This window comes from Dermochelys coriacea, chromosome 2 (genome assembly GCF_009764565.3).
Source record: "Dermochelys coriacea isolate rDerCor1 chromosome 2, rDerCor1.pri.v4, whole genome shotgun sequence".
NCBI lineage: Eukaryota > Metazoa > Chordata > Testudines > Dermochelyidae > Dermochelys > Dermochelys coriacea.
In genome coordinates, this window is record NC_050069.1 from 234525027 (window position 1) to 234545910 (window position 20884).

General features: G+C 53.0%; 1 protein-coding gene across 1 annotated transcript in view; it reads right to left on the minus strand.

The window, feature by feature from the left end:
• DNAJC1 (DnaJ heat shock protein family (Hsp40) member C1) overlaps positions 1–20557 on the minus strand; it is a 190143-nt gene extending 169586 nt beyond the window's left edge. Inside the window, exon 1 of the mRNA XM_038390672.2 lies at positions 20291–20557. Within this exon, the coding sequence (XP_038246600.1) occupies positions 20291–20446 (156 nt within the window). The 5' untranslated portion in view covers positions 20447–20557. The remainder of the gene's footprint in view (positions 1–20290) is intronic.
• Between the last annotated feature and the right edge of the window lie 327 nt (positions 20558–20884).

The following is a 20884-nucleotide window of genomic DNA, read 5'->3' on the forward strand; positions in this document are numbered from 1 at the left end:
ATGGATACCATTAAGGGAAAAAGCTCTAGCAGCCGTGCATGTGATAAAGGCAACTGTATTGATAGAGGATACTTGGGTTTCCCCAAGGTATTTGATTTAGTCCACAAGACATTTTTTATTAAAAAACTGCATTATATGGAATTAAGAGGGCACACATTAGATGGATTAAAAACTGGCTCACTGACAAATCTCAAAATGTAGCTGTTAATGGGGAAACACCATTGAACAGGGCTATTTCAGGGGGGACCCCAAGGGTTCGATTCTTGGTCCAACTACCTAATATTTTTATGAACAATCTAAACAATGATAGGGAATCTTTGCTGGTAAAGTTTGCAGATGATAAAGATTAATGGAGTAGTAAATAATGTAAATAATGAGAAGGACAGGTTACTGCTAGAGTAATCCGAATCACTTAAGTAAATGGGTTTTAAAAAATAGCCAAATGCAAGGTTATACACCTGGGAACCAAGAACACAAATGATACCTACAGGATACGAGACTATCTTGGAAAGGAATGACTGAGAAAGATTTAGGGGTCATCATGGATAATTACCTCAACGTGAGCTGTCAGTGTAATGTTGCAGCAAAAAGGGCATAAAGTGATCCTGGCATGTATTTAAAAAAAAAAGTGAATATCAAGTAGAAATAACTAAGTGATTTTGCCTCTGTACACAGCATTGGTAAGACCACTACAAGAATGCTGCACCCAGTTCTGTTGTCCACAAGGATGTGGAAATACTGGAGAGAGAGTTCAAAGGAAGGCCACGAAAGTGATCTAAGGGCTGGAAAACAAGCGTACAATGTAAGACTTCAGGAACTCAACTTATTCAGTTTATCAAAGAGACGGTTGAGATGACTCATCACAGTGTTTTGGTACTTACACATGGAAAAGATATGGGGGGTGGAGTGGGCTTTTCAACCTTGTTGACAAAGGCATAAAATCTAAGAGTTGGAAAATGAAGTTAGACAAATTCAGACTTGAAACGATTCAGTTTCTTGGCACTGAGGCTAAATAAACACTAGAACAGCTTATGGAACAGTGCAAGAGGTGAACTCACCATCTTTTGAAGACACCATTGGAGTCTTCAAAAAGATATCAAATCTCTTCTTAAAAGGATACATTTTAATCCAGCTTCAAGAAGAAATTCTGCAGCCTGTGTGCACATGGAAGGAAGGGGTGTGTCAGGCTGAGTGATTGTGGTAGTATCTTCTAACCTTAAAGTCTGAATCCATGGGTCCCCTGTTCACTCATTTCCTTCACAGACTAACGGGAGACTAGGATTGCCTGTATTACCTCCATTAAGATGTCACTATAATCAAATCTCATGCTTCAAGGTTTCAGCCAGTCACCTGCAGGGGTCAGGAAGAATTCCACCCCCCCCACACACACACCCTGAACACAGAATTGGCTTAGGGTATTATTTAGGGGTACAGGGGGAATTAATCTTCCTCTGAATCACAGTGGCTAGAGGACACCAGACTGGGTACACCAATGCTCTGAAGTGAAACAGAGAATCCTTTCTAGATGCCCGGCCAGTGTATCTTGCTCCATACTCATACTCCGTACTCCAATTACCAGATTTAAGGTCAGGAAGGAATTTTTCCCCTTGGGGGGTGGGGAAGCATGTTACCTTCCTCTGTAGATGGAGCATGGTTCACCTGCTGGGATCATTTAGGCATCTCACCCCTAATCAATGTCCTACCATTGCCAGGGACTCAGACATTGCTGGCATCTGGTTCTCTCCTGTTCTCTGCCTGTGGCGCACACCATTTAGTTTCCTTAAGACTGAAATGGTTTGCTCTAATTAAAATCTTTGGGCTTAATATAGGGGTACCTGGGTAAAATTTAATAGCCTGGGATATACTAGAGATCAGACTAGATAATTGGATGATTCCTTCTGGCCTTCAAGTCTAAGAAACACAACCCTTAAAGCCTTCTACGTTTTGTTAAAGGGCTACTCAAAAATGAGTAGTCATTAAACTGTGTTGATCTTTATAGCATTTCCTCTCCTTTATTACATGCTTCAATAACACTAAAGTGAACAGGGTAGCTCACACCTCTAAGACTGTAACATCTCTGCAGTATGACTGCCAAGGCTCCCATTTCCATGTGCCCCATATGCTTTTGTTTCACCTCTTTTTCTAATACAAGGAATGGCTCCATTAGTAAAAAGCACAATCCTCGGGTTCACTTGATAAGCACACAATTTCTTTACTAGTATAGCGTAAATTGAAATGACTGCTCTCCTTTTATTCCCCCTTGAATAGATATGTATTTCTTGCATTCTGGGGTTCACTTCCAACTGCTGACCAGCCACTATATGAGGGACCCAGCAATGAAATAGTTTCTTCTCTTAAGCAAGAGGTTTGTCTCCCCTCTGTCTACTAGGTCAAAACTCCTAGAAAACAGCAACTCCCTAAAGGTCAGGAAATATTTGAAATGAAATTTCCTCCAAACCATCTAGGAGGTTAATCATTTCAGTGACCTGAAGCTTTGTTTAGGACACTCTTTCATAAGTGAACGCTTCCATTATAGAATGCCCGTGTGAATATGTTGATGATCACATTGACTACATGCCTCCATAACAACATGTATTAGGTTACATTTGTGGCTGTGGGGCCTGTCCTCACAGCTAGCTAAATTAGACTTATAATGGCAGTCTGGAATTTTATTGCAATTGCTGTGTGATGGTTCCTAGTTCTATGTTGCCTCTTACCTACAGCAGTAGGTATCTAAACCAACATTTATTTTTACTGCAGCTAGAATAATAACTAGAACACGTAACAGAGCCTCAGGGGTCAATTCCAAGTTGGTCATTCATATAGCCACCCCACAACCTATTCCTAGATTTTGATTCCACAGTTTTTACACAACTGGCCTTTGTCTCAAAAGCCAACTAGTATCAACAGAAAGACTGGACATATTTATCAGTTCATGTTCAGTGACAGTCCATATGTATTAAGGACAGAATCAAATATTGGCACTCATCCTTTGAATACTTGGTTTCTGAATAACAGAAGGCAGAAATTGGAATTAAGGTAGAGATAATTTTTACTATTCAACAGCCACATGGATAAGAAAACTCCTTGACCCTTCCAGTAGCCACTGGAGAGGAGTTTTAAATTTATAGAACATCTGCTAGCCAGAAGCTGATATTAAGGAAAGCCACACTGGCCCTGAGAGGGTAAATGAGGCCAATTAACTACACAGGCCGCACCTGGAGGAGGAGCCAGGGAGCCAGGATTGACTGGAAGCAGGCTTAGCTGAGCAGGAACAGGTGGGGCCTATATAAGCCAGGAAGCTAGCAACAGGAGGAAGGTAGGGGAGTAGTCTGCAGTCACTCCCTGAGTGGAGGGTACTTGGGCTGGCAAACCGAGGGGCTTACAAGGTAGGAAGGAATCCAAGGGAAGAGCAACATTATCTGGGAGTAAGTAGGTCACGCTTTCGAGAGATATGATCCCTGGATTGGAACCCAGAGTAGAGGGCAGGCCCAGGTTCCCCTACCAGCCATGGGAAGAATGGAATCATTAAAGCAGTAAAGGGAAGACTGCCATTTTCATAGAATCAGAACTGGAAGGGACCTCGAGAGGTCATCTAGTCCAGTCCCCTGCACTCAAGGCAAGACTAAGTATTAACTAGACCATCCCTGACAGGTGTTTGTCCAACCTGCTCTTAAAAATCCCCAATTATGGAGATTCCACAACCTCCCTAGGCAATTTATTCCAGTGCTTAACCACTCTGTCAGTTAGGAAACTTTTCCTAATGTCCAACCTAAACCACCCTATACATCCCAGAATGATGCTTGCTTTTTTTTTTTTTTTTTTGGCGCAACAGCATTACACTTCTGACTCATTTAGCTTGTGATCCACTATGATCTCCAGATCCCTTTCTGCAGCATTCCTTCCTAGGCAGTCATTTTCCATTTTGTATGTGTGCGACTGATTGTTTCTTCTTAAGTGTAGTACTTTGCATTTCTCCTTATTGAATTTCATCACACTTACTTCAGACCATTTCTCCAGTTTGTCCAGATCATTTTGGAATTTTAATCCTATCCTCCAAAGCACTTGCAACCCCTCCCAGCTTGGTGTCATCCACAAACTTTATCAGTGTACTCTCTATGCCATTATCTAAATCATTGATGAAGATATTGAACAGAACCGGACCCAGAACCAATCCCTTAGAGACCCCACTCGTTATGCCCTTACAGCATGATTGTGAACCACTGATGATTACTCTCTGGAAATTATTTTCCAACCAGTTATGCATCGACCTTATAGTAGCTCTATCTTGGTTGGATTTCCCTAGTTTGTTTATGAAAAGGTCATGCGAGACAGTATCAAAAGCCTTACTAAAGTCAAGATATATACTATATACACACACACACACACACCTTACTATACCACATCTACCACTTCCCCCCCATCCACAAGGCTTGTTATCCTGTCAAAGAATGCTATCAGGTTGGTTTGACAAGATTTGTTCTTAACAAATCCATGCTGACTTTTTCACCTTATTATCTTCTAGGTGTTTGCAAATTGATTGCTTAATTATTTGCTCCATTATCTTTCTGGGTACAGAAGTTAAGCTGACTGGTCTGTAATTTCCCAGGTTATCCTTATTTCCCTTTTTATAGATGGGATAGAAGATATATATATTTATTTACCCTTTTTCAGTCTTCTGGAATGTCTCCCATCTTCCATGACTTTTCAAAGATAATTGCTAATGGCTCATATCTCCTCAGTCAGCTCCTTGAGTATTCTAGGATGCATTTCATTAGGCCATGGTGATCTGAAGATATCTAACTTGTCTGAGTAATTTTTTACTTGTTCTTTCTCTGTTTTAGACTCTGATCCTATTTCATTTTCACTGGCATCCACTATGTTAAACGTCCAGTCACCACCAAACTTCTTGGTGAAAACCCAAACAAAGAAGTCATTAAGCAACTCTGCTATTTCCATATTTTCTGATATTGTCTCTTCCCTCCCCCCCCAATTGAGTAATGGGCCTACTCTGTCCTTGGTCTTTCTCTTGCTTCTAATGTATTTGTAGAATGTTTTCTTGTTTCCTTTTATATCCCTAGCTAGTTTGATCTCGTTTTGTGCCTTTTGTGCAAACACAAATACATACTTTGGGGTCCATTCAAAAGCATCTCATGGTCCAGATTTGGCTGGTGGTCCACCTATTGACTACCCTGCTTTAGAGGCAAGCTGTGCTCCTAACAAGAGCAAGTGGTTTAAGGAGCAAATAGATTCTAATATGATGTTTACCTTCCACTTAACAGAATAATATGTCAAGATAGATATATTTGCATGTTACAATTTTAAGTGAAATGATGATTTAGTTAAAAGTATTAAAGTATAAATGACTATAGTTCTGCTTCGCTGAAGATTTAATTATAACAGGTTTGAGTCCTAGGTCTTTCCTTCATAGTGCAAGACTAAGAGCAGAGAGTTTTGACACCTGAAGGCAACAGTAAAGGGGTAGTGCAAGAGGAAGACACCCCTCCCCAAATCACTGCATGCCATCCCCTCTCCCCCTCCAAATATCCCAGCAATTTTCCTCAGTTGCACGGGAGGTGAAGCTTCGTTATGACAGACAGTTCAAAATGATTATGGACTAACAAATATGTGCCAAAGAAAGAGTAAACAAGAGCACTGAGACACCTTAAAAGTTGATATTCCTCCCACCCCGCCCCCTTCCAAAGGAGATAGTAAGAGAATCCTGTCTGAACTATAGATTAAGTATCTTTCCCTTCTCTAAAATTATCAGCTGCTAAGATTCTCACTGCTGGAGTGCAAGCAGCTCAAAGGATGTCCTTTTGAATCAGACAAGGCTGCAACACAGTCAATGCAAACACTGAGAATAAGAAACTGCAAAGTGGACTAAGATACCTCTTAAGCATATTCAGATACGTTCAAGGTGCCCAGGGCTCTGAATAATTATCAGTGACTTCATAAGACTTACTATGACCACCTGCAACTGAGAACCGTATGTGTCTGGGCCAGCAAAGGGCTATTAGGATCACTGAACCCAATCCAAGTTGTACCATAACTCCATCAGTCCCTCTGGTAGGGAGAGACATACAAGAGCCATCTTTCTCAGTGGCTGGAAAAGGCAACCTTTGCTAATGTGGATGTTTCTGGGTACAGTAAGCAGAAGACTGATAGCTTCTAAATTCAAGGAAGTTGAAGAGTTTCCCTCCCCATGGTGCCCAATATAAGAGACTCTAGTCTGCCAGCTCCCTGATGCAGAGACCTCACATAAGAATGTATCATGGATAAACACAGGCTGTGCCACATACCTGGATGGGAAGGGAAACAACTGCAACTAGGAATGTCTTATGGAAGAGATCCCACTCCATGTTTTGGAAAGCCCTACAACGACAGAAGTTCAACCCAACGCTGCCCTGCTTATTTATGTAAAACGTTAGTCCAATTGTCTATCTGTACTGTGATTAGCATTTGAAATATACCAGGGTCTCTGAAGGTTCTTAGTGCATACAGGATCACCCTTACTTTGGAAACATTTGTACAACCTGTTCCTGGAGTGTCCAAGCTCTCTGGAAAGGACATCATTCTGTATAAGCTTCCCTCCCCAGCTTGAGCATATCTGGATCAATCCATTCCTAATTATAATTTTTCCACGTACTACCATGAAATAAAGGAGTCAGGACGTCATTTGTTTCCTGGATGCAATGCACGTGCACTGCAGTTATCTCAAGTAGATACGTGCCAGGGTACTATGACTATAGTTGGGGACATGGGACTCTACATCCACAGAATAACCAGAACAGTCACTTGCTGGCTCATTCTTATCTTTTCTATCAGATGGGTGATATCTTAGATCATGTCTTAGCAGTCAATTCGAAGACTTCCTGCCCTATGTACTGCAATTGTCTACAAAGGACAAGCTGGGAATGAATAGTTTATCAAACCCTAGCAGCTCTTAACACCTCAAAGGTGAAGTGGATTGATCTTTTGACACCCTTCCAAAACATAATTAATCAGCCAATTGTCCACGTAGGGTAACACATGCATTTGTGCAGGTGGGCTACAATGACCACCGAGCACTTCATGAAAACAGAATGACAGCCCCCAAAACAAGACCCAAAATTGGCACTGTTCTCCTCTGAGATACTTCTGATAACTGGAAGGCACTGTAGGTGCAGAGCACATAATCAATACCCTTCCTCTAGGAGGAGCATGAAGGCTCCCTGGGTTACAGCCTTGACTTTTCATTCACCAAACATCAATTCTGTTTCCCCAGAGATTCATTACAGTCCAGAGTCACCCTCTGTTTTAACTATCAGGAAATATCTGGGGGGGGAATCTCCCTCTTCCACCCAGTGACCCAACATCGGGGGTCTCTTTGCCAAGAGGGATTGGATTTCTTGAAATAGCTCCCAACTTTGAAGAGATAGAGCATCATCTGGAAATATTTCAGAAAACACTGATTTTGTATCCTCACTGATTAGTGCAAAGGACCAATGTGATCATAAGTAAAAGACCCCGAAGTCTGACTCCACCATGGAGGACCTACCAGATTACTGGTAATGGTAAACTGGTTAGACACTCGAACCTTTGGGATCCATCAGTTTTTGGTATTCTGGAGGCAAACACTTCGTGCAAGGGGTTTGAGCTCCCATTAAGCCAGTAGTAAATATGAATTCTGACTTACAAGAATGGAGCCTTTTCCTTCGTTTCCTTGTGGAAACATATAGGCTCCTTTCCTTTTGACTATGTCCTCCTTCACCGCCAAGCTCTCAAGAAGATATATCCTTCCTTAATGCTTTTCCTTGACTGATTTCAAGACAGACCCCTACACCAGCTGCTCCAAAATCAAGTGTGAGGACACAGCACTTTTATTTGTTGGAGGAAGGAGGGTGTTGAGGTTTCTAGTTCAGGTATCTCAACTATGGCCCTTGCAGATTCCTGAACCAGTTTTAAATCTACTGTAGATGTCCTAGACAGCTACTGCTAGAATTGAGGAAAGTAACCCCACTGAGTCATCATCTTGGTACTACTCTGTAGTGGAGACGTACTTGCCATCATAAGAGTGCTCTTGCGTATCCAAGTTAAAAAAACAACCCTTTCCACTGTGACCTCCACCCCAATCAGCTGCAATTATTTAGGCAATGCAGTCACCAGGAGTGTCAGCTTCAGAAAACAGCGACAAAGGTTTTACTCTGACATTGTACCCTACCAATGCCAGACAAAAAGAGAGCCTAAAAGCCAATACTGTGGCACTTCTGACAGTCATGCAGAGGACCAGAAGTGAACCTATGAGGTAACTGAATATATACTGGTAACTGGAATTACTATTTCCCTCTCCACTTACAAGAGAAAATCCCGAGGCTTTAATGCAGCACTATGAGTCAGAGGCTGCGTTAGGGACACAGCAGGTAAGCTGCTGACACTTTTTGCATCTGTCTTCAGTGGAGCTCAGCACTGACTTCAGGTGTGAAACCTCAACTGTAGCGAGGAGCCAATGCCTAGAGACTGATAGGGAAACTGCTTAGCTGAGCTCAGCAAAGAGGAGGGGGAAGAGAAGAGATATGGGCTCTAAATACACACAGGCAATGTTAGCACATAGTCCCTGCATTCAGTTGTCTGCGCCAACTCCAGGTCCCAGAGTTCACCCATCAAAGCATTCTGGGCTGTCCTCATGCCTGGTTTATAGCAGTCTCCCTAGTCTAGGGTGCCTGAAGGTGGTCTTGGAGGTGCTCCCCATGATTCTTCAGTGCAGAACATGACACATACAGGAAAGTCTGGCACCTGTACATTATGGTCAACATACATGGTTGTCTGTCTCACATAAGTACTGCTTGGTAACTTCAAACTGTATTTGTGTAGCAATCTTCCTCCTTCAAAGATATACCTGAAAGAAGAGAAACTAGGTGGTGGGGCACTTGAAAAAGCACCAAACAACACTAGCACTAAGAGAAACAACAAAGGACCCCCCGGAGCCAAGAAAATGGAAAAGAGTTTGATGGCCCAAGATCAGTTTAAAATGATGCATTTAGATACCAGTGTACCAAAAAAAAAAAAAAAATTATTCCTGGGCATCAAAAGAAGAGATTGCCACATGATGCTGTGACCCTCCTTTGGTGCATTCAAGGCAAGTACCAAATGCAGGGCATTCATCACGCACCAAGAAAAAAGTTAGTGCCAGTACAGACACCAATGTATTACAAAAGCACGTCATAGCTCGAGCCAAAAGCATTCCAATTTAGGCAACTGACTGGATGGTAGAAACTACTAGATTTATAGGACAGAGTTGGCAGAAAACCTGGAGCAACCTAGAAGCACAGTGAATAGAGAGCTCCTTCACCAATCAAATTAAAGGAGGAACTGACCAGAAGATTTGGAGGTTTTTATATACATCTGACAATAGGTGGTGTGCAGTGGCCAGAATGGGGCCTGGTTCACACATACCATTGCCCTCTGAGATCAAAGTCTTTTAAGAGCTATGGGAATATTAAGTCTCATGCCGAAGAGTGAGACTCTCTGAGGATGGGTTTCAGAGTAGCAGCCGTGTTAGTCTGTATTCGCAAAAAGAAAAGGAGTACTGATAGTGTCTGTTAATTGAAAAGCTTCACTTTTCTAACTTGTATTTTAAATTTATATTTAGATTATGGAACATACAATACAGGGGACAGCTGACAAGAATGGAAAATTTCTTACCAATAATTTCCTTTCTGCAAGCAGCATCTCCCACAATTCTTGAAGTTTGGGCTTTTTTGCTCAGTTTGCAGCTCATGAAGGCAGATCAATATTTGGTGCCACCACTCTGGACATGCACCCCTCTACTCCTGCTCAGAACCAAATGAGTTGCTTCAAAGCTGTAAAAGTTTCTATAACAATAATAGTAAAATACTTAAAAGGTAACTGACCAGCTATGTACAATGGACAACAGGGGGGAAAAAAAGTCTCATGATAAAGATCTTACTCAGTATCTGACCTTCTGGTTCTTGAGCCATTTAGGCTGGGCAGAATTCTGAGAGACTATGCTAGCAGAAAGGAAGTTATTGGTAAGAAGTTTTCCATTCTGCAGCCTACTATCTCCCACAATTCTTGACATCCGAGAAGCAGCAAGCAGTTAACAGATGTAGGAGGATAAAGAATAAGGTCAGAAAGAGGGGGGAAAACAATATCCCTTCCCATTTATAACATTTGCTCAAAAGGCAAAGTCACTTCTGGACCACCGCCTACATTACCTCCCTGCCAAAAGATGTCTCTGCTGAGGACAGGAAATCCACCCTATAGTACTAGACCAGGTGGTAGCAGTTGACCAGGTGACCATCTTAAAAATTTCCGCTGTGGATGCATTAGCTCTTTCTGCCCATGAACTCTCCAGGAATCGTGTGGAGTGTGCCCTAACTCCATCTGGAGGCAGAACCTCCAATGCCTTATACGCTTCACAATCCATAGTCTAATCCACAAAGCAAGAGAGGACTTGGATGCTCTGACTCCTTGGCATTGTAGGTGTAAAAATTCAAGATAGGACACCCAATCTCCTCAAAGACAATGTATGTTTGAGGTTGAATTTTAGGAGCCTTGAACATCTAATGTGTGCCATCTTTCCTCAATCCTGTGGCCTTGTAAAAAATGAAGGGAGACTCACCTCTCAGGATGTATGGGAGGAAAAAATTCACCTTTGGAATAAGTGATTCCAGAGTCCTGAGCACCACCTTGTCCTCATGAAACACGCAGTAAGTCTCCTGCATAGAAAGGACCACCAGCACCAACACTTGCCTGGTGGATGCGATGTCTAGCAGGAAGCAAGTCTTGATGGACAAATGCAGATGCTGACATCAATGATTCAAAGAGATGGTTTGTCAGGTCCCATTTGGGAAAGAGGTCTGATTACTGACTTTGCTAACTAGAGTGCCCTAAGGAATCTGGCTACCTGGGGGTTTTCTGCCAGCTAACCTGCACAGCCTGGGAACATCTTGCTATTAAGGGAAGACACCGGATTGGCACTGCTGCTGGATTAGAAACCTTTGTCGAAACCCTTCTTGGAGAAAATCCAAGACAACTGGAATTCCTGTATTTCTAGGATTTGGCACTATCTGCAGAACCTGGTCCAGAGAGAGGAGTATGTTTTCAAACTTGATACTTTTCTAGAAGAAAGAAGTGTCCTGATGACTCTGGAGGAAAGGCCCACCGATATTAGCACTTCCTTTTCAATAGCTAGTCTATTAGATGCAACCAGAAAATAGAAAATCCTGCCCCCAGCTTCAGTTCTGGGTGGAGAGCTATGCGTTTTTTGTCAAAGAGAGATTAGGGAACTACAGGGTTCCCTCAAGGCTTTCCTCCCAAGCACCTGCTGTCTCTTGGTTGGTATTTCTGTGAGGATGAAGGCCGATCTGTACTCTCCCTCCTGACACCACACCATGCTTTTGAGAATGTTTAGATTTTGCTGCATTGTCCATTATTACCTTGTCTAGCTTCTCTACAAAAAGCAGCGTTCTTGTAAATTTGGCGGAGCACAGCTTCAAGTGGCTATCCACCTTCTGAGCATGAAGCTATAGGTGGTATCTGGTGACTGAGCTGGAGACCATGGCTTTGGCTGAGAATCTTATGTCCCTTGAGGCATCAGTGATGATTTTACACTGTTGCCAGGGAAACTTTCTTTAAAATAGAGCTGAAGTCAGAGTGATCTCTATCCTTGAGAGCTCAGAGATCTTCCAGCTTGGAGAAAGATGCTCTCACAAAGCAAGTAGTTACTAGAGTCACCTATGGGAGACGGTGGCCTCCATTTTTCTGAGTTATGGGGTCCTTAGGATAGAACTTCCCTCCTGAGGGGGATCACCATACCTATTGTCAGGACACTAAGCAGCATCAATCTTCAGTATTTCAGTAACTGGGACCTTTGGTTCCTGGATGCTGTAGAGCATTTCTGTTCATGTGCTTGCCCTTGTCTGGCTTCTCCCATTCATCCCTGATTATTTCCTCAAAGGAGGAGCATAGGTGAATCTCAGTCTCAGGGTAGGATTTCAAGGGCAGAAATTTCCTCAGATGCTTACTCTCGGGATTCTGTTCAGACTGAATCTGAACTGCGGATACAATGTTGTTGCAAATGGCCTTGAATTTCCAGGGAAGGGATTTTTAGTATTTCCCTGGTTCTAATCAGAGTTAGAGTCCAACAATTCATCATCCTGTGTGAAGGAAGGAGGATCAGAGGACTCAGATCTCTTAGACCTTTTAAACTTTTTTCCCCCACCTTTTTCAGCTTTGTTTTTCTGTTTGTTTTGTGTGTTTTTTTAATTCATTTAGAGAGCATATGAGCTCAGTTGTGGCTTTGGTGAGGTTTTTTTGTGACTAGCCTTGCTGAGTACCTGATGTCCTCTCGTATGATGTCTTTGAGTCCTCCTCTTCTGGGTTCCATTTCCTTGAGGAGGAGAAATGCTTCCAGAGCCTTCCTGGCCAAACTAGGAAGGAGGGGAAGATGCTTACGAGTCTTGCTTCTTTTCCCAGGATGCTCAGGACCAATTTCAGGAATGGGGGGAGGAACTGTGACCCCACAAATATGGCCTTTTCTATTCTCTAGAGGCCCCTTAGGACTTACTATGAGTCAGCTGACTAGGGTCCTCCTCATCCCTGGAGACCCTTCCTACTCTGCACATTTTTCCCCCATGTTGGAGTCAGTTGGCTCTGGGGGGCTAGGGATCCCACATGCCTGTCTGACTCATAGCCCCTGGGACTTAACAAGAGTCAGGGACAGAAGGTTGGGTGCAGGCTGGGCACAACTCAGTGTCTGCCAAGTCTAGTAGGATAATCTCACAAATCGAGCACCATTTGGCTTTCATTCAATATGTTTTAGGCTGCTCTACCATACTTGGAAGGTGCAGAGGAACAAGTAGGGAGGGCCTGCAGCACAGGCTCCAAAGGATTCAAACACCCAGTTGAAAAACTGGCCCAGGAAGCTGAGGGGGAAATCACTGTTCACCACTGCCTCAGATTTTGACCCAAAAAACCCCTCAGGCAGATGAGAAGGCAGGAGCACTAAAATCAGAGGCAGAGAAACTGCCCATGAGCAGGAGTAGAGGGGAAATGGCCAGAGCAGCAGCTCTGAACAATCGATCTGACTCCATGAGCTGCAAAATGCAAAGAGCAGCGCAGACATCAAGAACTGAAGGAGTCAGTAGGCTGCAGAAATAGACATTTTGAGGTTATTAACTACAGCAGTTAACAGTGTTTCAGCACAGGCTCCTCAATGTAAGGTTTGCTTGCCCAGTTTTGAGATGCACCATGGTCATCTTTACCTGTGGGTGTGAATTAGCTAAGAATACATTACATGTATGTTTTAGTTACTTTTAGATACCACCAACCTACATTGCAATAAGTACTTTCATAAGTAACTCAAGATTCTCTATACAGACATTTTAACATCCTGTAATACTTGAAACAGTAATGAGAACTAGTTTAATTTTTACTGGTTAAAGTAAATAAGTTGCATCTCATTGAACTCCTTGCAGATCCGAGTCTTCAGCTGACACAATTAGAATGGGAAGATATTATGTAAAACTGTGAGACTTTAAATGTCTAATTGAAATGAAAACAAAGTTTCCCATCCCCATAGGGATCAACTTTAAGCTCTGGCTTAAAATTCATTTCTCAAAGACAGCATCTCCCTCCCTAACAAAAAGAAAAGGAGTACTTGTGGCACCTTAGAGACTAACAAATTTATCTGAGCATAAGCTTTCGTGAGCTACAGCTCACTTCATCGGATGCATCCGATGAAGTGAGCTGTAGCTCACGAAAGCTTATGCTCAGATAAATTTGTTAGTCTCTAAGGTGCCACAAGTACTCCTTTTCTTTTTGCAAATACAGACTAACACGGCTGCTACTCTGATCCCTCCCTAACAGTGACTGTGAAAATTGAACAGTAGATCTGCTATGTAGTATGGTATTGGATATAATACTTTCATTTCCCGGTACTAGATCCTTGGATTGTATGTTTAATTAGCCCAGAAAGCGAGACAAAAGGAGTGACAGGCATAGGGTCCAGCAAGCTACCAGTTACAATTGCAGCTGCTACTCTCCCCATGCCACCATTACCCCTCCCTCCCAAAAGAGCATCTCTGCACATGGCATGTAGTTCTTCTCCACCTCATATAGGCTGCACAGTATTTCCACTTGCATGACCAAAGTGTCCCAAACGCACCTTACATTTGAATTATTCTCCCCACACACACAAGAGAGATACCAGAAGAGCCTGTGTGAAAAAATGATTTACCCAAGATCACATGGCAGATCTCTGGACATCTAAGTCGGTGCCTTAACCGGAAGATCATTCCTCCTGCTAAGAACTTGTGTGAAACCACCAGAAGATCTGTACCAACAGCAGAGACTACTCACCAAAACAGATAGGTGAAGGAAGGGAAAATAGGGAACAAAGGACAAGGTGCCCAGTGGGAAGTAGCACAGGGTGACGCAGACCAAAACAGAGGACGCTTCTGGACTGGGTAGGGGAGAGGGAAATGGTCTGATACTAGGGGGCAGAAAGTGGTACCCAGAAAGCAAGGGGCATAAGGTTTGGGAACAGGGGAGAAGAGGCAACCAGGACATAGGGGCTGGAGTGACGGGGGCAGGAGAAGACATGAGATTTAGAAGACTTGGCAAATGCCCAGTGATACAGATGGTGAGGGAGCGAACATGAGGTGAAGGTGCTGAGTTGGGGGGGAGACCAGAAGCTAGACCTAGAGTGACTGGGAAGCATGGGGTGAAAGTGGTTGGGATAGGAGAACAAGAGCCATTCCCAAGCTGCAGTGCAATATTAACATGAAGTGGAGGTGCTGGGCAGACATCAGAATCCATGGCTGGGAGACAGGGATGAAGGAGCTGAGGGGAGACCAGGAAAAATGCCCAGGGTGAAAAGAGAGGAAGATGGAGGTGCACGAGATGAAGAGCGAAGGGATCCAGAAGCCATGGCTGGGGGGAGGTCTAGTATATGATGCAAAAGACCTTAGGGAACAGAAAGACCAGCAGCCCTACTCCATGAGCTGCAAAATGCAGGTGCGTGGGGGGGGGGGGACAAAGAGTGAAGAAACTGGGTGGCCAGCCTTTATGCAAAGATATGCAGGAGTGGACATAGGGTTAAGGGGTGGAGGGCAGAAGCCATTTGCAGGGTGTATGGAGAAAAAGGAGGGGGAGCAGCAATTACATTCTGGGTGTGCGCACAGGGGGGATGTGATGAAGGCGCTTGGAGCGACCAGAAGTCATAGCCAGGATTTATGCACCGAGAGAGGAGGCAGGAGATGGAGAGAAGGAAACAAGGAGACCAGGAGCATGGCCATGATGTGCAAGATGGTGGCAAGGAGTAAAAGTGGGAGAGAGCAGTAGCCATGCAGCCCACAATGTAGAGGTGGGAAGGGTGAAGGAGTCATGCTTTGACTGTATGTGGGAAGAGGGAACAACCAGGAGAGCCAATGTGGGTGTAGAGGAGCTGAAAAAACAAAGGACCCAGGGTGTTTGTGGCAGGAGGCTTAAAGAGCTGGGGGGCTGCAGCCATGTCCAGTACATGGGACGCTGGGCCGTGAAGAAGCCGGTCGGTAAGAACCTGAGAACATGCCCAGGACATACACATGTGTGGGGAGAGAGGTGTGCAGGAGCTGGTTAGGGGGTGAGGAGCCATGTCCATGGTTGTGTTTGAGAGAGAGATGGGGCGAAGGGGATGGGAGAGAGGAGTTATGTCCCAGATGTATCCGGGGAAGAGGAGAAAAGAGCCAGTGGGGGGACAGGAAATATGCTCAAGGTATGTGAGGAGGATGGGGAGCAAGAACCATGACAGGGGGCTACATATCTGGAGGGGGGATGAAGAAGCTGGGGGTGCAGGAACCAGGCCAGGGGGCACATGTGTGCAGGGAGGAGGTGAAGGAGCTGGGAGGGGCAGTAGCTATGCCCAGGGTGTGAAAGGAGGAAATGAAGGTGTTGACAGGGGGTGGGGTGGAAAGAGTGAAGAAGCTGGGGGAAGGAGAGCCAGGGCCAGTTTGGGGAGGAAAGTGTAAAGGAGCTTCTGGGGGAGCATGGCTAGGCTGTGCCGGGGGCAGGAACAGCACAGTGGAGGGATGGGGAGAGAGAACATAGCCAGGATACATGTAATGCAGGGACAGCACGGCTGGGGGGCGGGGGCGAGGTCCCGGTCCGGGGGGGGGCGCAGGGACAGCACGGCTGGGGGGCGGGGGCGAGGTCCCGGTCCCGGTCCGGGGGGGGGCCGGGACAGCACGGCTGGGGGGCGGGGGCGAGGTCCCGGTCCCGGTCCGGGGGGGGGGGCGGGGACAGCACGGCTGGGGGGCGGGGGGCGAGGTCCCGGTCCCGGTCCGGGGGGGGGGCAGGGACAGCACGGCTGGGGGGCGGGGGGCGAGGTCCCGGTCCCGGTCCGGGGGGGGGGGGCAGGGACAGCACGGCTGGGGGGCGGGGGCGAGGTCCCGGTCCCGGTCCGGGGGGGGGGCAGGGACAGCACGGCTGGGGGGCGGGGGCGGGGGCAAGGTCCCGGTCCGGGGGGGGGCAGGGACAGCACGGCTGGGGGGCGGGGGCGAGGTCCCGGTCCCGGTCCGGGGGGGGGCAGGGACAGCACGGCTGGGGGGGCGGGGGCGAGGTCCCGGTCCCGGTCCGGGGGGGGGCAGGGACAGCACGGCTGGGGGGGGCGGGGGCGAGGTCCCGGTCCCGGTCCGGGGGGGGGCAGGGACAGCACGGCTGGGGGGCGGGGGCGAGGTCCCGGTCCCGGTCCGGGGGGGGGGGCAGGGACAGCACGGCTGGGGGGCGGGGGCGAGGTCCCGGTCCCGGTCCGGGGGGGGGGGCAGGGACAGCACGGCTGGGGGGCGGGGGCGAGGTCCCGGTCCCGGTCCGGGGGGGGGGCAGGGACAGCACGGCTGGGGGGCGGGGGCGAGGTCCCGGTCCCGGTCCGGGGGGGGGGCAGGGACAGCACGGCTGGGGGGCGGGGGCGAGGTCCCGGTCCCGGTCCCGGTCCGGGGGGGGGCAGGGACAGCACGGCTGGGGGGCCGGGGGCGAGGTCCGGTCCCGGTCCCGGTCCGGGGGGGGGGCAGGGACAGCACGGCTGGGGGGCGGGGGCGAGGTCCCGGTCCCGGTCCGGGGGGGGGGCAGGGACAGCACGGCTGGGGGGCGGGGGCGGGGGCGAGGTCCCGGTCCCGGTCCGGGGGGGGGGCAGGGACAGCACGGCTGGGGGGCGGGGGCGGGGCGAGGTCCGGTCCCGGTCCGGGGGGGGGGGCAGGGACAGCACGGCTGGGGGGGCGGGGGCGAGGTCCCGGTCCCGGTCCGGGGGGGGGCAGGGACAGCACGGCTGGGGGGCGGGGCAAGGTCCCGGTCCCGGTCCCGGTCCGGGGGGGGGGCAGGGACAGCACGGCTGGGGGGCGGGGGCGAGGTCCCGGTCCCGGTCCCGGTCCGGGGGGGGGGGCAGGGACAGCACGGCTGGGGGGCGGGGGCGAGGTCCCGGTCCCGGTCCGGGGGGGGGGGGCAGGGACAGCACGGCTGGGGGGGCGGGGGCGAGGTCCCGGTCCCGGTCCGGGGGGGGGGGCAGGGACAGCACGGCTGGGGGGCGGGGGCGAGGTCCCGGTCCCGGTCGGGGGGGGGGGCAGGGACAGCACGGCTGGGGGGCGGGGGCGAGGTCCCGGTCCCGGTCCGGGGGGGGGGCAGGGACAGCACGGCTGGGGGGCGGGGGCGGGGGCGAGGTCCCGGTCCCGGTCCGGGGGGGGGGGCAGGGACAGCACGGCTGGGGGGCGGGGCGGGGGCGAGGTCCCGGTCCCGGTCCGGGGGGGGGGGGCAGGGACAGCACGGCTGGGGGGCGGGGGCGAGGTCCCGGTCCGGGGGGGGGGCAGGGACAGCACGGCTGGGGGGCGGGGGCGAGGTCCCGGTCCCGGTCCGGGGGGGGGCAGGGACAGCACGGCGGGGGGGGGGGGCGAGGTCCCGGTCCCGGTCCGGGGGGGGGCAGGGACAGCACGGCGGGGGGGCGGGGGCGAGGTCCCGGTCCCGGTCCGGGGGGGGGCAGGGACAGCACGGCTGGGGGGGGGGGCGAGGTCCCGGTCCCGGTCCGGGGGGGGGGCAGGGACAGCACGGCTGGGGGGCGGGGGCGAGGTCCCGGTCCCGGTCCGGGGGGGGGCAGGGACAGCACGGCTGGGGGGCGGGGGCGAGGTCCCGGTCCCGGTCCGGGGGGGGGGCAGGGACAGCACGGCTGGGGGGCGGGGGCGAGGTCCCGGTCCCGGTCGGGGGGGGGGGCAGGGACAGCACGGCTGGGGGGCGGGGGCGAGGTCCCGGTCCCGGTCCCGGTCCGGGGGGGGGGCAGGGACAGCACGGCTGGGGGGCGGGGGCGAGGTCCCGGTCCCGGTCCCGGTCCCGGTCCGGGGGGGGGCAGGGACAGCACGGCTGGGGGGCGGGGGCGAGGTCCCGGTCCCGGTCCGGGGGGGGGGCAGGGACAGCACGGCTGGGGGGCGGGGGCGAGGTCCCGGTCCCGGTCCGGGGGGGTGGCAGGGACAGCACGGCTGGGGGGCGGGGGCGGGGGCGCGGTCCCGGTCCCGGTCCGGGGGGGGGGCAGGGACAGCACGGCTGGGGGGCGGGGCGGGGGCGAGGTCCCGGTCCCGGTCCGGGGGGGGGGCAGGGACAGCACGGCTGGGGGGCGGGGGCGGGGGCGAGGTCCCGGTCCCGGTCCGGGGGGGGGCAGGGACAGCACGGCTGGGGGGCGGGGGCAAGGTCCCGGTCCCGGTCCCGGTCCGGGGGGGGGGCAGGGACAGCACGGCTGGGGGGCGGGGGCGAGGTCCCGGTCCCGGTCCCGGTCCGGGGGGGGGGGCAGGGACAGCACGGCTGGGGGGCGGGGGCGAGGTCCCGGTCCCGGTCCGGGGGGGGGGGCAGGGACAGCACGGGGGGGCGGGGGCGAGGTCCCGGTCCCGGTCCGGGGGGGGGGCAGGGACAGCACGGCTGGGGGGGCGGGGGCGCGGTCCCGGTCCCGGTCGGGGGGGGGCCGGGACAGCACGGCTGGGGGGCGGGGGCGGGGGCGAGGTCCCGGTCCCGGTCGGGGGGGGGGCAGGGACAGCACGGGGGGGGGGGGGGGGGGGGCGAGGTCCCGGTCCCGGTCCGGGGGGGGGGCAGGGACAGCACGGCTGGGGGGCGGGGGGGGCGAGGTCCCGGTCCGGCGGGGGGGGGGCAGGGACAGCACGGCTGGGGGGCGGGGGCGGGGGCGAGGTCCCGGTCCGGGGGGGGGGGCAGGGACAGCACGGCTGGGGGGCGGGGGCGGGGGCGAGGTCCCGGTCCGGGGGGGGGGCAGGGACAGCACGGCTGGGGGGCGGGGGCGGGGGCGAGGTCCCGGTCCCGGTCCGGGGGGGGGGCAGGGACAGCACGGCTGGGGGGGCGGGGGCGAGGTCCCGGTCCCGGTCCGGGGGGGGGCAGGGACAGCACGGATGGGGGGGCGGGGGCGAGGTCCCGGTCCCGGTCCGGGGGGGGGGCAGGGACAGCACGGCTGGGGGGCGGGGGCGAGGTCCCGGTCCCGGTCCGGGGGGGGGGGCAGGGACAGCACGGCTGGGGGGCGGGGGCGGGGGCGAGGTCCCGGTCCCGGTCCGGGGGGGGGGGGCAGGGACAGCACGGCTGGGGGGCGGGGGCGAGGTCCCGGTCCCGGTCGGGGGGGGGGGGCAGGGACAGCACGGCTGGGGGGCGGGGGCGAGGTCCCGGTCCGGGGGGGGGGGGGGGCAGGGACAGCACGGCTGGGGGGCGGGGGCGAGGTCCCGGTCCCGGTCCGGGGGGGGGGGCAGGGACAGCACGGCTGGGGGGCGGGGGCGAGGTCCCGGTCCCGGTCCGGGGGGGGGGGGCAGGGACAGCACGGCTGGGGGGCGGGGGCGAGGTCCCGGTCCCGGTCCGGGGGGGGGGGCCGGGACAGCACGGCGGGGGGGCGGGGGCGAGGTCCCGGTCCCGGTCCGGGGGGGGCAGGGACAGCACGGCTGGGGGGCGGGGGCGAGGTCCCGGTCCCGGTCCGGGGGGGGGCAGGGACAGCACGGGGGGGCGGGGGCGAGGTCCCGGTCCGGGGGGGGGGGGCAGGGACAGCACGGCGGGGGGGCGGGGGCGAGGTCCCGGTCCCGGGGGGGGCAGGGACAGCACGGCTGGGGGGGGGCGAGGTCCCGGTCCCGGTCCGGGGGGGGGCAGGGACAGCACGGCTGGGGGGGCGGGGGCGAGGTCCCGGTCCCGGGGGGGGGCAGGGACAGCACGGCTGGGGGGCGACGACCCGGGGGGGGGGGGGCAGCCCCACGGGCGCAGGGGGCTGCCGGCTGCCTGGCCAGTCGCTTACCTGCGGCAGCCCCAGGAAGCCGTAGAAGTTTTGCGGCACCTCCTCCACCAGGTCGAAAAGCTCCAGGTCGCCGCTGTCCCAGGCGCGGGCTGGCGGCAGCAGCAGCAGCAGCAGCAGCGCGAGGAGCAGCCGCGGCGCAGGGCTCGGGCGGCCCATGGCTCCTGCCTGGCAGCCAGCGGCAAGACGCGGACGTGGCCCCTGCCCAGGCGACGCACGCCCCAGCGGCGACTCTGCACGGAGTGAAGCGGGGAGGAGGCAGGCTCCGCTCCTCCCGCTGCGACTCCCACGGGGAAGGGGCGTGGCTTGCAGCCTGGCCAATCACCGCCGCTGGCGGCTCTGACCTCACCTCTCCCAGCAACCGCGGGAGACAGCGACTGGAAGCCCGGGATGGAATGAGCTTCCAGAGCGGGGAAGGGGCTCCCGCGTGGCTGCCACCTCCCGCGCGGGGGGCTGCCTCCTACCCGGGGCTTGGCTGGGGCGGGGCTCCCCCGGCAGGACCCCTCTGAGCCGTCCGGGCTTCCCCGAGCCCTGCACGACAGCGGCGGTTGACGCTGCCTCAGTGAACGGGGGCCCGACCGACGGCGGCGGCGCATC